We start from the raw sequence: 13762 nt of genomic DNA on the forward strand, positions 1-13762 counted from the left end.
CTTCCAGCAAACTACACATTTGCAAATACAGAAAACAATCAAAAGACTATAACCACCTGTTCTACTTAATACTCACTATTCTGAATATATAAAAGACTGTAGCAGGGAGATTGGCAAGAAACCTGGTTGCACGTCTAGTCCCTTCCAGGACCCAGAAAGAACAAAGCAAAACCCAAAAACACAAACAAAGGCTTCCCTCCACCGAGATTTGAAAGTATCTTGTTTCCTGATTGGTCCTCTGGTCAGGCGTCCGGTTCACTGTTTGTTAACCCTTTACAGGTAAAAGAGACATTAACCCTTAACTATCTGTTTATGACACCTCCCGCACCCCCCGCTCTCCACTATATTCTTGAATACTTAAAAAAACAAAAAAAATCCAATTCTCTGTCTTTAGGGATTACATCACAAAGCAATGGTGGGGATAAACTGAGTATTTTGTGTAATCTCATGACTCCAGGAGCTGCACCTTTAGGAAAAACACTAAATATCAGGAGATACGGATAGAATCATGAGTTGGCAACCTGGTGGCACTAGCACTATTAGTTGACTTCCTCCTACAGGCCCCCGTCCCTATTCTGTCCACCCATTCTGTTCCCCCATTCGCTCTTCCTTCCTTCAGTAGCTCCTGCTCCTCCCTTACTTCTGTCCCCCTGTAGTCATTGTCTCCCTTGTGCTCCCCAGTACCCTGTCTTCCTACCCTCCCATAGGTCATGACTTGTTTCCCAACTGCCGCCATGGTTCCTGTCACTTCACACATCCCCAGAAGCCCCTCACCTTTCCTGCCTGTGGGGCACTCATGTCAAGTCACCAATGCTACCTCTTCCCCTTTCTGTTGCTCTTCATGTCTGAGAAACTGCAGGGCAATTTGAAAGCAGCCAAAGGGGAAAGCAGAGAGGCCATCTGCATGCTTCATCAGGCACCACAGCAGCCCCTGTGGTGGCAGCAGTCCAAGTCCTCCTGCTTTCTAGAGAACATTAATTCTGGGATGCAGGAATGTGTGAAGGTCTGCCTACATACACTAGTGTCACATGAAATCTGTGACACTTGACATGTCTTCAGTTCCAGGGTCAGGGTTTAATTAAGACAAGATGTAACAGGTGCTTGACTCCCATTGACTTCAATAGGCTTTGGATAAGGCCCCAGGTGAGTTAGAAACAACTAGGGCTATGTGTACAATAGAGACTTACAGCAGCACAGCTATCAGCATAATTAAACCATCCCAAACAAGCAGCAGTATCTATGTGGGTGGCAGAGCATCATCATGAGATTGCCTTAAAAATAATATATTTTGATTCTTTTAATCCGCCTTCTCTTTTTTGAGCCTTAGGGTTTATGTTTTCAAGCATTTCTCTACAACCAAGAGCTACAAACTTACTTTTCTTTTAATGAAAGCTGAGATTCTCACATAATCAAATGAATCCAGGACCTGAAGCTTTAAGAAAAACATTAAATATCATGAGACTTATGATAAAATAGTGAGAGTTGGCAACACTGTGTTAGTTGCCATAAATATATCAGAATTACTAACATACCAAATTTAAATTTATCAGTAATTTTAGAAGAATATGTAGATTACCTATGTATTAATAGCTCATATGTAATGTTAGACAATTGATGTTGAATGTCCTCTGACTCCCTCGTGCTAGTTTTGTTTGATCTTTAAAGAAGACAAGATCTTGGTGATCTCAAAGTGAATCCCACAGCTGACAAATGACAAGGGGAAATCTTGCAAAGCCCTTTGTCTTTATCTTTTGCTAAATGATGTTTGAAGATAGAACTGTTTAATATACAGCTGTTGGAATTCCAAGTAAGGAGACACATGCAATACTGTGCACTAAGAGAATGAGATTGGGCTCTACAGGAAGGGGTATTGTAGTGGGAAACAGCTTTATACTTCCAACCCATCTCTCATTTCCTTCACAAATCAGTGATACAAGATATTAACCTAATTAAAGTGTCCAGGCAATGTTAGGATTGATTTTAGGTAGAGCTGTCTGAAAAAGTTTTTGACCAAAAATTTTACATTAGAAAATGCAGTTTACTGAAATGGAAACATTTTTGCAGACACAAGTTGAAATAGGAAATTATTATAATATATTACATTATTTTATATTGCTTCGACATTTTTTTAAATGAAGTGATTCAGTGTTACTGAAACTAAATATTTCAATAACTCTGTAATCAGAATTTGTTTGGAATTTTCATTCTGCAAGAAATATTAAAATTTAGTTTTTCTTTCCTATTTGGAATGAAAATACATTTTGACATGTGAGAATTTTCCATGGAACAGAAATTGTGTTTTCCAACCAGCTGTAATTTTATGGAGAGTAAACTGAAATTTTGAAATGTCAGACAATGGAAGTGTTGTCTGTCAGCTAGAGACTAGAGGGTCTAGAATGAGTGGGTTTATCCAATTAACATGTCCCTCAGGTTGTAGCTGGACTTGCTGTCCCACCAACACAGTAAGAATTAAATCAGAATCCTGGTGGTCCAGAGGGGTGACTGGTCTTCAGTACAAGCCAACGCTGATTAGCTTCTTCTAGTTTAGGCTATGGTTTTTTTTCTCAGTGTGGACTCATTCTTGCATACATAGTAGTATTCTGCTGATTTTATGATTCAGTAATCTCATGCTTTAAAGTTCATTGCTGGCTAAAAGGCATGCAATTTTTTTAAAGTTATTGAAGTAGAGGGTTTTAAATTGTGATTATAAGTGCTAAGAAGGCATTTATCCTTTTGACTCGTACATTAGGTGTAGTTGGTTGTTTCTAAAACATAATCAGGTGTTGCGTGGGTCAAATGGAAAAACCTGAGAGGGTATATATTTACTGGTTGTATATTATTGAATTAGTAATGTAGGCTTTAAACTTTGCCATCAATTTAACTCCATCTTTCTTGAAAAATGTGTCAATAACCTCTTTACTTTAAGCAAAGTCCTTAATTTTAGCTAATGGACAGTTGTATGTACTGACTGTGACCTGCTCTGGTTTTGCTTTATCTTTTGTAGGAGCCAAGATCTTGATAATCTCAAAAAAAATCCCACAACTCACACAAATAACAAAGGGTAAGTCTTGGAAGCATCTCATTTTCTATTTTACTGATGCAGTTGGTAGTGTATAACTATTGGAGTTTGAAAAAAAGACTAATATTACAATCCATAAAGTCCTTAAAGGACTAAAAAGTAGCGTCAGCTGTTTAGAAGTACAGGATAGCATTTGAATGAAAATAATAGCAATGATGAAATAACACTTACGTACTATTAACTAGTCAGTCAACACCCAGGTGCTGGAAGTAGGGATGCTGGGGTGCTACTGTATCCCCTGGCTTGAAATGCTTTCCATTATATACAGGGTTTAAAGTTTGGTTCAATGGCTCTCGGCATCCCCACTATACAAATTGTTCCAGCACCCCATCCCAGAAGGCTTTTTTTTTATGTGTGTATGTGAATCCTTGGCACCCCCCCATGCATGTTTATAGCTGCCTCAGAGTTCATTAGTGTCCAATAGAACTGCCTATAGAACTTTAGATATATTTTGCAGAGGATTAAACAAAATTTTGAACAACTCAGAATAGCTGTGTTTGCTAGAGACAGAGCAGAGTTAAGCTGTTAATAAATTGCCCCACATTCTAAAGGGGTTTACTTGTGTTTTGGACCTCAATGTCAATAGAGTGAGGTTTAGACCAAGGTCCTTGTTGTCCATAAACCGTTTTATGGAATGAGCTAACAGGAAGCTGGCACACTACTGTGCTAGTAGGAGCTATGCAATGATCTCCAAACTCAGGACCCAAATTCTGCCTACACTTACAAGGATGATGCTATGTTACAGTGATGCCCTAAGTTTATAGCTATGATGAAACCCCATTATTTTGCCCTCCTCCCCTGCAGTTTGGGCATAGTTATAACTCCTTGAGCATCAGTACAACTATACCCAGTCCAAATTTTTAATTTAAAGGGAAATGTAGCTTTCATATTCGGTCAGAGCCTGAGACACTAAGGCCTGTATCTACAAAGGTACTTAAGTGTTTAAATTCCAGTTTTAAGCTCCACTGTGATCCACAAAACTCCTGCTGAACCTTGTAGATGCCTAAATTTTCAGGGTAGAAGTTTTCTGCCTCTGGGCATGCACACTGCCACTTCCCTCTAGGTACCCATATACCGTCTCCCACCTATGCCTCAGAGAGATCCACGAACTGGGGAAAGATAAGCATCCTCCGCCTAACTTGTGTGCAGGGCCCAATCTGGTAGGTGTGCTCACAGGCTGCCTACTGGATCAAGTCCCATTCAAAATCTAGAAGGAAATAGAGGTCATGGTGCCCACCTTATAATGCTTAGCTTAATGGTTAGAGCACTCATCTGGGTTGTGAGAGGCCAGGGGCCCCAGTTTAATTCCCCCTTCCATCCCCTCCCCAGCAGAGGGAGACACAGGATTTGAACAAGGATCTCCCACCTCTCAGGAGAGTGCTCTAACCACTGAGAGGATTTTATTTTCTATTAATGAAACTCAAAATGCTCAGCAAACATCTGCTTTAATAAATAGTAAAGATGGGGGACTCTCTCCTGGAAAGTAGTGTTTGTCAGGCAACCAGGACAATGGTGCAGTGTAGTCAGCAATCTCTTACTTGTGGAAAAATTCTATGCTTTCTTCCTTTTTAAAATGTAAGTCCGTTTTCACTAGGGGGGTGGTGAAGCAGTGAAATGGGTTACCAAGGTAGGTGGTGGAATCTCCTTCCTCTGAGGTTTTTAAGGTCAGGTTTGACAAAGCACTGGCTGGGATGATTTATTTGGGAATTGGTCCTGCTTTGAGCAGGGGGTTGGACTAGATGACCTCCTGAGGTCCCTTCCAACCCTGATATTCTATGATTCCATCCTTATAGCTAATTTATAGCTGAATTGAAAATTTTGACTGACATTGAGATATATTTCATTTTCACAGAGGCCAAGATCTTGATGAGCTCATTAAAGTAAAGGCTCTTGTGGAGCAAAATAAAAATCGGTGAGACTTAATTCATAGCTCTGTCTTACATTCATTGAAAATTAAAATGATTTGTAGTGATGGAGCACTACTGTGCAGTACTGTGCATGTACTGTGCATGAGAATGTTCCTTACCAATGTAAGTATGTAAACATTTCAGATCTTTAGAAACAAACATAAATTTATTTATAAATTTGCCTAATATAATTAATATCTAGCTGTATTTATTTATTTATTTTTAAAGTCAGAATACATTACTCCCCTTAGTGCACGCAAATATCTTGGTGTCACAAAGAAGTACTTGTAGGTGTATTAAGGTGTTTGATATTTTAAAGCATACAACAATGCTTCTAGGATTCCTGGTCACTTGAGCTGTTGAAGTCTTGATTCATTTTATGAAACTGAATTTAGCAGTCAGTCTTTCAGGGAAAACATTCACGGTATTTTGTCTTCATTTAGAGAGAATCCTTCATTAAACTTTATTTTTATATGGAACCCCTCCCTACTCTAAGTATTTAAGAAGGATTAGTAATTTCAGTAAATTAATAATTTCAATCCTTTTCCTAATATAAAGGTGTTCACATCTCAAAAGTCCCCCTCAAGATACTACCCTGGCTAGCAGTCTCAAAGAGGCAAAGACTGAAAGTATATAGGGAATGAACTTCTCTCTCTGCTCTTAAAGGAGCTCTGCCACATCAAGGGTGAGGCACAATGGAGGGTATTGCTTCGTGCTACATGCTGTGCATGTAAAACACTGAAATGGAGGAAGATTCATTTAGTGGAGAATCCAGACCTTGGCAATCTCACTGCAACAAATCAAACAGCAGGCAAAATAACCAGTGTTCAGGCTCATGGTTATCACTTTCTCTCTGAATGTAACTTTTGGCAGAGTTATAGCTTTTGACATACGGTTATAGTGGCCTTTTGTTTGAGCTTCACTGTAAAAAAATCATAAATATTGTTAGCATTTCCTATTTAAATCTCTTTATTAGGTTGATGAGGTTAAGTTTTATGCTGCTGTAGAATGTCCTGTTTACATCCATGAAAACACTAGGAAACTGGGATTCTTATACAGGAATCCTGGTGCTGCTTGGTGTGTCTATCTAATTCTAGCTAGTCATTTCTAATGCACCCATCACCGTATTACACTGAAACATATCCATGTGGCTTGTTCCTGAACTGAAACAAAACTCAAGTTTAAAAAAAATAACAACTCCATTATTGATTCCTTATTTTTTGTTGTCAAAATCTGTATATCTGTTCTGTGCTGGTATTTTAAAGTCCCCACTTAAAATGTAATATGTATCCAAAAATCCATTGCCAACATTGCAGAAATATAGATAACATAAAAACCCCACCATCAACACAACAATTTGATGATAGAAATGAAAACTATTAATGGGAAACTTACAGAGTTTGGCATTCAATTAATAAGAAAAACATACAGAAGTTTGGATTTGTATCCAAGTGAACAGAGGGCCCCAACAAGACCCACAGCCTTGTATCCCCACACAATCCCCTTGCCACAACAGGTCTTGTGATAAACTTTCTTTTCCAGCATCTCCATATCAAACTAGCTGCTATTGTCATCTTGGCATGAGGTTCTGTGGCCTTTTGGTGTCTTTAGTGGCCTCATTTTCAGATTCCGTGTATATATTTGTGCACCCTGTCTGGTGGAAGCACAGCCTCTTTATCCCCCCACCCTCCCCAGCTCTCTCCTTCTTCCCCTGTTGCCCTCATTCACAGACCCACAAGAGATTCTTCTTGCCCCTCTCCTTGCTGACCGCAAATCTGCAGATGTCTTGTTTTAGTGTGGCTAGCGGTCTGTATAGCTTTCACCCTCCTGATGTCTTCAGGGCAAGAGGGCTAGGTGGTAACTCCTTATTAGCTTCTTCAAGGATTAGGAAGCATTCAGTGAGCCCCCTGAAATGTCTGATAAGGACTCCCTGAAATTATCAAGGAGGAGTAGTTGGTAAAAGCCCCTAAGCTCCTTCCCCAGGTAAGTGACACCACTGGGCGTTAGATAGGTGGTGAGAGTGGATGTGCCAGGGAATGGACTTGGACAAAAGTATGGAGGTGTGTGATGACCAAACTAGAGCCAATACTAGCTCCAGACAGAAAATAGACCCAAACTACTAAGATCAGTTTGGATCTGGGTCATCTTCAGCTGAATAACCCTTTCCAAAGTTTAGAAGTTGGGGGGTGAATAAAATGGTTCCTGTTTTGGCCCATCCTTTATTTGGAGGTCTTGGTCCAGTTGCCAACTGATAAATGCCCACATCACAAAACCACCATCACAAGGCACTAATTGGCAACCTTGTCACCACTCTCATTAGAGTTGCCAGGGATTGATTGGGGATGGACACTGAACAACTGGCTCACAGCCTACAGATGGCCCCTCCAGGTCACCATAGAAGCTGTCTGAGAAAACTTGCATGGTTGCTGCCACCACAGCTTGACATGTCTGGGGGAATGTGGAAGGGTTTAATCTGCTGGGCTGCCAATCTGCCACATTTCATGACCGCTAAATTCACACCCTTTTAAAAAAAGGAAAGAAAAAATGTCTCTTGTTCACTTTCTAATGTTAGTAACACAGGGCAACATTGTGCCTTCAAGTGTCACTGAAAGTGGTCTGACTGTGCATGATTTAAAAATATACTTTGTGTCAAATCTTTGTCTTGTCATTGTTTTTTTTTTTTTTTAGGACAACTGAGAAACCCTCTGATTCTGCTAGTGCTCCAAATAACCGATCTAACACAAACTTCTCTTATGACAGAGGATCCAGGTGCTGTAATTAATGAATTACAAAGTTTAAATAAATTAATAATGCCTTACACAAAATCCAGGCAAACAGGCTTTATGTGTGGAAGTTCCCTGGAGACTGGAATCCTCCCACCAGCCTGTGGAGTGGCAAGGGAAACAAAGGATATATTTACTGGCTGTGCCCTTACATTCTCTGCACCACCCAGAAACTGCCTTCCATACTGCTATGGATAGAACCTCCAGGTCACACTGCTCCAAGGTACATGGTGGGCAGAGACACCTTGTGTCATCTCTCACCTTTCTCAGCAGAACTGAACTGAGTTTTCTGCCATACAGGCCATGCACAGGCTGAAGCAAATATCTTTTTTTAAAAGATGCTTCCCTTTCAGTGCTGGAGTCTCTTCCTTTACCTGGGATCTGTAACTACAGACACTTGTATTGTAAATCTCAGTGAAAACTGGTCAAATGTTATGCCCTGAATACTTGGAGAAAGTACCAACTTGCCACTTATTGAAGGGTAGTAGGAAAGCAGGTGAAAATAAGAAATAACATGTTTTTCTGCATGAAGTCATAACAGGATTATCAAATGATTAAAAATCTTTTGACAACAAATAAACAATGTATCATTCTGCCTGGGGATGAAAGAACACTCTGGATGAGGAAATGAATGCTCCAGTGATGTGATATTTCAGTTTAAACATGAAAATGAGTATAGTGACTCTTCAGGAGCAAACAGCACAACCATATTACTAACACAGGGCTAGACTGTGCCTTTAAGCATGGTCCTGTGTAAGTGGCAGTCCATAACTTCACATCCCTAGGAGGAATAAAGGGAAGGAACTGTGACTTTGAACCATAATTCCTTCACTCCTCCTCACTTTCTCCTTGTCAGGGAGGAGAGTGGAAGAATTCTGCTACTGACTTTTGTCCGTAGCAGTGCAAGATGCCACTCAGTAGTGAGGAATGAAAGGTGCATTGTGTCAGCTGGAACCAAGACTCCAGCCATCCCTGCCCTCTCCACACAGAAGAAAGAACCAGGTGTAAAGTCCTTGCTCTTCTTCCTACATCTGCAACAGGATGCTAAGGGTTCTTGCTTACTCTTACACTTGTGCATTGCCACATAGGTCTGAGCGACAATTTGGACAAGAGTGAAAGGAAACATAACTTCAGGACTCAGAATAAATATTCAGCACACACATTCATCGACATTTTGCAGCTGGCATACAATTTCTCAGTTGTCATGGCTTTTGTAACATTGTGACTAGCTTTGAGTAGTGTCATGGAAATAAAACAATAATAGCAGGCAAAAAGTGAGCTACAGCATGTAGTGTTGTTCCCTTTAAACTTGACAGAATGTGTACCTTTTACTGGCACTGTGAATAGAAAGGCAGATTTAATTCATTAAAGGTATTTAAATGAAGTGAAATGTCCTCATATGTTGTTCTATCTACTTTTACATAGTTAATTCTTCAGACGAGTGCTAAGTATTTTGCTATAGGTACTGCAAGACCAGGTAGCAACATGGCAAATTAAGGAGAGAATGGCAGGCTTGAAATTAAAAAAATTCTTCCAAATATGGAATTTCGAGGGGGAAGAGGGATTGGATTTCATCCCAGTGTTCATTATTTTTGTGCATTTCCATTATATGTAGTGAACAGTTTCCTGCTATCATATGAAACAACATGCACTCATTTGCTGACTGAGGCTGCGGGCTCCCTGGAACTTTGTCAGGGCAAGATTGGAGCCTAAAATAACCAGTGAAATTCAGGCTTAGGAATTATCCTTATTGTTTACAGCCTCTCATAATTGTTTTATATATATATCGTTAATCTTTTTTTAAAGATGTAGTTATACATGTGTTTATGTATTTCAGCAATAATACTTCAACTAGTTACTCAAGGCCAAAGGACAATGTTGTGTACACCAGGACATATGAGGAGAATAGGTACTGGAAAAAATTTTCTCAATAGTTTTTATGTATGTAATAATTTTGAAAATAGCAGTTTAAGCATAAACAATGTTATTTTCAGGCACAGTGCACCCAATATGAAAATTATGTTGAGTTCTGGATGCTGTGACGGTCCACGCCCCTCGAGTCAGGGCAGCATGGCTGTGACGATCCACGCCCCTAGGGTCAGGGCAGTGTGGCCTAGTGGCCAGAGTCTATAAAGCAGCCCCTAGGGTCAGGGCAGCATGGCCTAGTGGCCAGAGTCCATAAAGCAGCCCCTAGGGTCTGGGCAGCGTGGTCTAGTGGCCAGAGTCCATAAAGCAGCCCTTTGGGGTAGGGCAGCGTGGCCTAGCAGCCAGAGGCTATAACATTGGGGCACCCACTAAGAGGTATGGCAGCCCCAGTAGTGGGGCCCAGGCCCACCCAACTCCAGCAGGCCCCAACCGAGGGCCCTTCCAGTGGTGTAGCAACTTGCCATTGAATCAGCAGGAGGGTCCTACCAAAACATGCTGAGGTTTCCCAGGTGGGAGATACCACTCCGTCCTCCTCCCTGGGTCACTCCCTACCAGAGTCTGCATTGGGGTGTCCCATGAGATGTCAGTTTGCTGTGGTTGGCAGGGCCAGTTACCCCTCCAGTCACCAGGGTGCAGCTGGGTCCAGGGAGGTTCTGATTCCTGGCATAGTCAGGGGCTGTGGCTAGCCCTCTGCAGGAGCTTCCCAGACAGGTTCTTCCCCTGCAACCTCCAGCCCCGAATGAGCTGTGCTTCCTCCCCTTATATTGCTAGAGCATTTGGAGCATGCCCAGTCTCGCTGGGAAGACGGGACTTCCGCTGTCAATAATATGGGCCTAACACTGTCTGGGCTAGTGCGGGGTAAGCAGACCCCATCACAGATGCATAGTACATATAAAAACAACTGGAACAGCAGAGAGAAGTTCAGAGAGGCCAGGTACAACTGAAAAATACAGATACAAAAATGCAGAGATGAACAGGAGACTCTGACTTATATGGATGTTTACACATGCATAGCAACCTCTCTGACTTGGTCACTTGTGATTGAAGTAAAGACCATTGCAAGCTAAATTCAGACCTGGTTTGTGGTACCTTAGTGAAAAGCAGGGATCGACAACCTTTGGCACGCGGCCCCTGGGAAGCGGTGGCCAGCACATCCCTTAGCCCGTGCTGCTTCCTGCCACCCCCATTGGCCTGGAGTGGCGAACCGTGGCCAGTGGGAGCCGTGATCGGCCGAACCTGCAGATGCGGCAGGTAAACAAACTGGCCCGGCCACCAGGGTGCTTACCCTGGCATGCTGCATGCCAAAGATTGCTGATCCCTGATGTAAAGCAAGGCACAGATTTCTCAGTAGAGGGAAGCTCACTGGAGAGAGGTTGCAATGATGCAAGGCAACCACAGTCTCTCCTCAAAAAGCCAACACATCCTGAAAAGTAGGTAGCACTAGCTGAGCAAAGCGTTACGATCAGTGCAGACTGTGGGATGCAGTTCACTGTATCCCTTTGGGGCAGCCTCTGCCCCCTGGGCTCCTGTGGAGTTTTCTAGTGCAAATTAGAGATGTCCTGCCATGGTGGAACTCCCATGAGAGTCTGGAAGTCTGCGGCACAGCTAGGCATAGAACCAGGATTTCCTGAGTCCCAATCAGTGCCTTAATCACAAAACCACCCTTACACTGTCTGAAAGAAGGCATCTAATACAAATAACCACTACTATAAAGTTATTTTTTAACTGTATTAAAAAAACAGTGATACAAACTGTAATAATTATCTTATGTAGTACCAATGTAGTCCTAAGGAAATAGGGTTATTAAGTAAGTTCAGAAAAGTTCCAAAACTGTGAATTTGCTTGGCAGGTTGACTTTCTTACCTGCCTCCCAACTGATGGTTATTGCTGTGCTCAATGAAATTATTCTTGACAGTAAAGTAGCCAGAACAAACTCTGTTAAAAAAAAACCCTGAACATTTAGCTCCCAAAATAGTTGCATTTGCTACAGTATTTCCTGTTGTCAGTATAAGGCACTTACAATTACTGTGGTAACTAGACATACCATTCTGTAATAAACAACTTTATATTTTAATGGTGCTCACTGTACTTCTAGGGATACATCACAATTTTAGCAAAAAGTGATTGGCTAGTACTAAAAGGGCAGCTCTTCTGGCACTGTTGGAAAAACATGGCATTTCTCTGGCTCCTGATGCTTTTTCTAACATATGCTTTAGTTCAAACAGGAATTAATTCAAGGGAGTCCTCTAGCCAGGGTAATACAGGAGGTCAGACTAGATGATCCTGGTGGTCTCTTCTGACCTTTTAACCGATCGATCTATAACATTTAGATCACAGGCAATCAAAATAGCCGATTTCAGATTTTGTGATTTCAGTTTGAAATGCTAAGGAATTATAAAACAGCACAGCATAAAACTTGGCATTTTGTTTTAATTTACATTAAACTGAGATTTATTTTCTCAACTGAGTGTTAAAAAAAGACAAAACTCATCTCTCGATTTATTTTTACCATGTGACCACTGGTTCGGGTATGGGTTAGCATTTATGAACTGCACATTTTCCTTATTGCAGTAAAGCTTTGAAAAGTCAAAAGTATTTCTTGCTAACTACGAATTGTTCACTGCATTACAGCAAATCACCCAATGATGCATATGAAGAAAATGTCACTGGAAAGTCTATCAAAACTGTTTACTCTACTTCTGATCGGTAAGTATCTATGAATAGTGCAGTGTGCTATCAAGGAACACTGACATTTTACAATAGCACCCATATCTACAGACAAACAAGCACAGCAGAAGCTACCACTATTGTGATCAGACTGTCTACTCAGATAGGCCTGCCTTTCAAAGAAACCTTGCCATTTCCATGGCCTTGCGCTCTGCATTATAAGTTACATTACATTAGGGCTTGTCTATACAAACAGTCAGTTGGCGATCAACTGGGGTGCAAATCTACCCCACAATACCCTGCTGCACACTAACGGTTTGTGTGGATTCTTCTGCCATGCACTAAACATTCCCTAGTGCCCTTTGATCTACAAATCCACACAGATAGTTAGTACATGGAGCATTAACGCAAGGTAGATTTATACCGCAGCCTGCCATGTAGCCATCTCCCTAGTCTTGCCACTGCTGACATTTACAATCTTTAATAAAACAATGGCCAATGCTTTAGGTGATAGAGTTGGCTCTGAGCTTCTGTGTATATCTCCTTTTGGCAGAGGTTGGTTTTGCACAATTCTCTTTGCTATAGTGGAGACAGAGTCTCTAATGAACAAATGTTCATACTACAGAGATGGATAAATAGGCTGATTCGGGGGTAAGAGGTTGTGTGCAATTAAAAGTTTTATTTTTAACAGTAGGTAAGATAATTCCAAGTACAGAGGGAATACTTGCTCAAATCAGTAATACCTCACCCATCAATAAAATGAAGTTTTTAACTGTGCCCACTATTTTAAATTCAGATAATATTCACATTCCCATTATTTGGGAATAATCACATTCAGAAAAACTCATAATGAAAATAGGGCTAATATGTGAATTTTTAGGGGTGTAGCCTGATAGAGCAAACAGCAGCCGTAAATGGGAATGGATGCAGGAGCATAACAGTGTGTGTGAACAAAATTAGTTCAATTTATGCAGCCTGCGCAGCAGATGAGGATGTCTAGAGAAAGGATTGGGAACAATATGACAAGAAAAGGTAGAGAGAACTGAGATGATCCAAACAGTACACATGTTAATTTCACAGCAATGAGAGCAGGAAACTGCTTCCAGCTGCTTCTGCACCAAAACTCAGTTCAAGATTGGGCACTTGAGTGAGAGTCTAAATCCAACCATCAAGTTGCTGAGATTGCTTCTCTGAGACATTAAAATCTCCTAACCACTAGCTTCCATCCCTGCTCCTCAACTTAAGGTATGTCTGTACAGCAATTTCTTGAGCCAGTGTGCTAAAAATAGCAGTGTGGCTATAGTGGCATGGATGGTGGTTCAGGCCAGCTGCCCGAGTACAATCTCATCTGTATGACCCCCAGGTACATATTCAGATAGTTAGCCTGACCCACCTCCCAT

The 13762-nt window shown here is 41.2% G+C and overlaps 1 protein-coding gene across 1 annotated transcript in view; it reads left to right on the top strand.

Annotated features, from left to right (window-relative positions):
• Positions 1-13762, top strand: part of SCEL (sciellin) — a 74611-nt gene that overhangs the window by 57102 nt on the left and 3747 nt on the right. Inside the window, 5 exon segments of the mRNA XM_030567023.1 lie at positions 3005-3061; positions 4932-4991; positions 7675-7755; positions 9607-9678; positions 12327-12401. Coding sequence (XP_030422883.1) covers positions 3005-3061; positions 4932-4991; positions 7675-7755; positions 9607-9678; positions 12327-12401 — 345 coding nt within the window.

The sequence above is a fragment of the Gopherus evgoodei genome, chromosome 1, assembly GCF_007399415.2.
Source record: "Gopherus evgoodei ecotype Sinaloan lineage chromosome 1, rGopEvg1_v1.p, whole genome shotgun sequence".
Lineage (NCBI taxonomy): Eukaryota > Metazoa > Chordata > Testudines > Testudinidae > Gopherus > Gopherus evgoodei.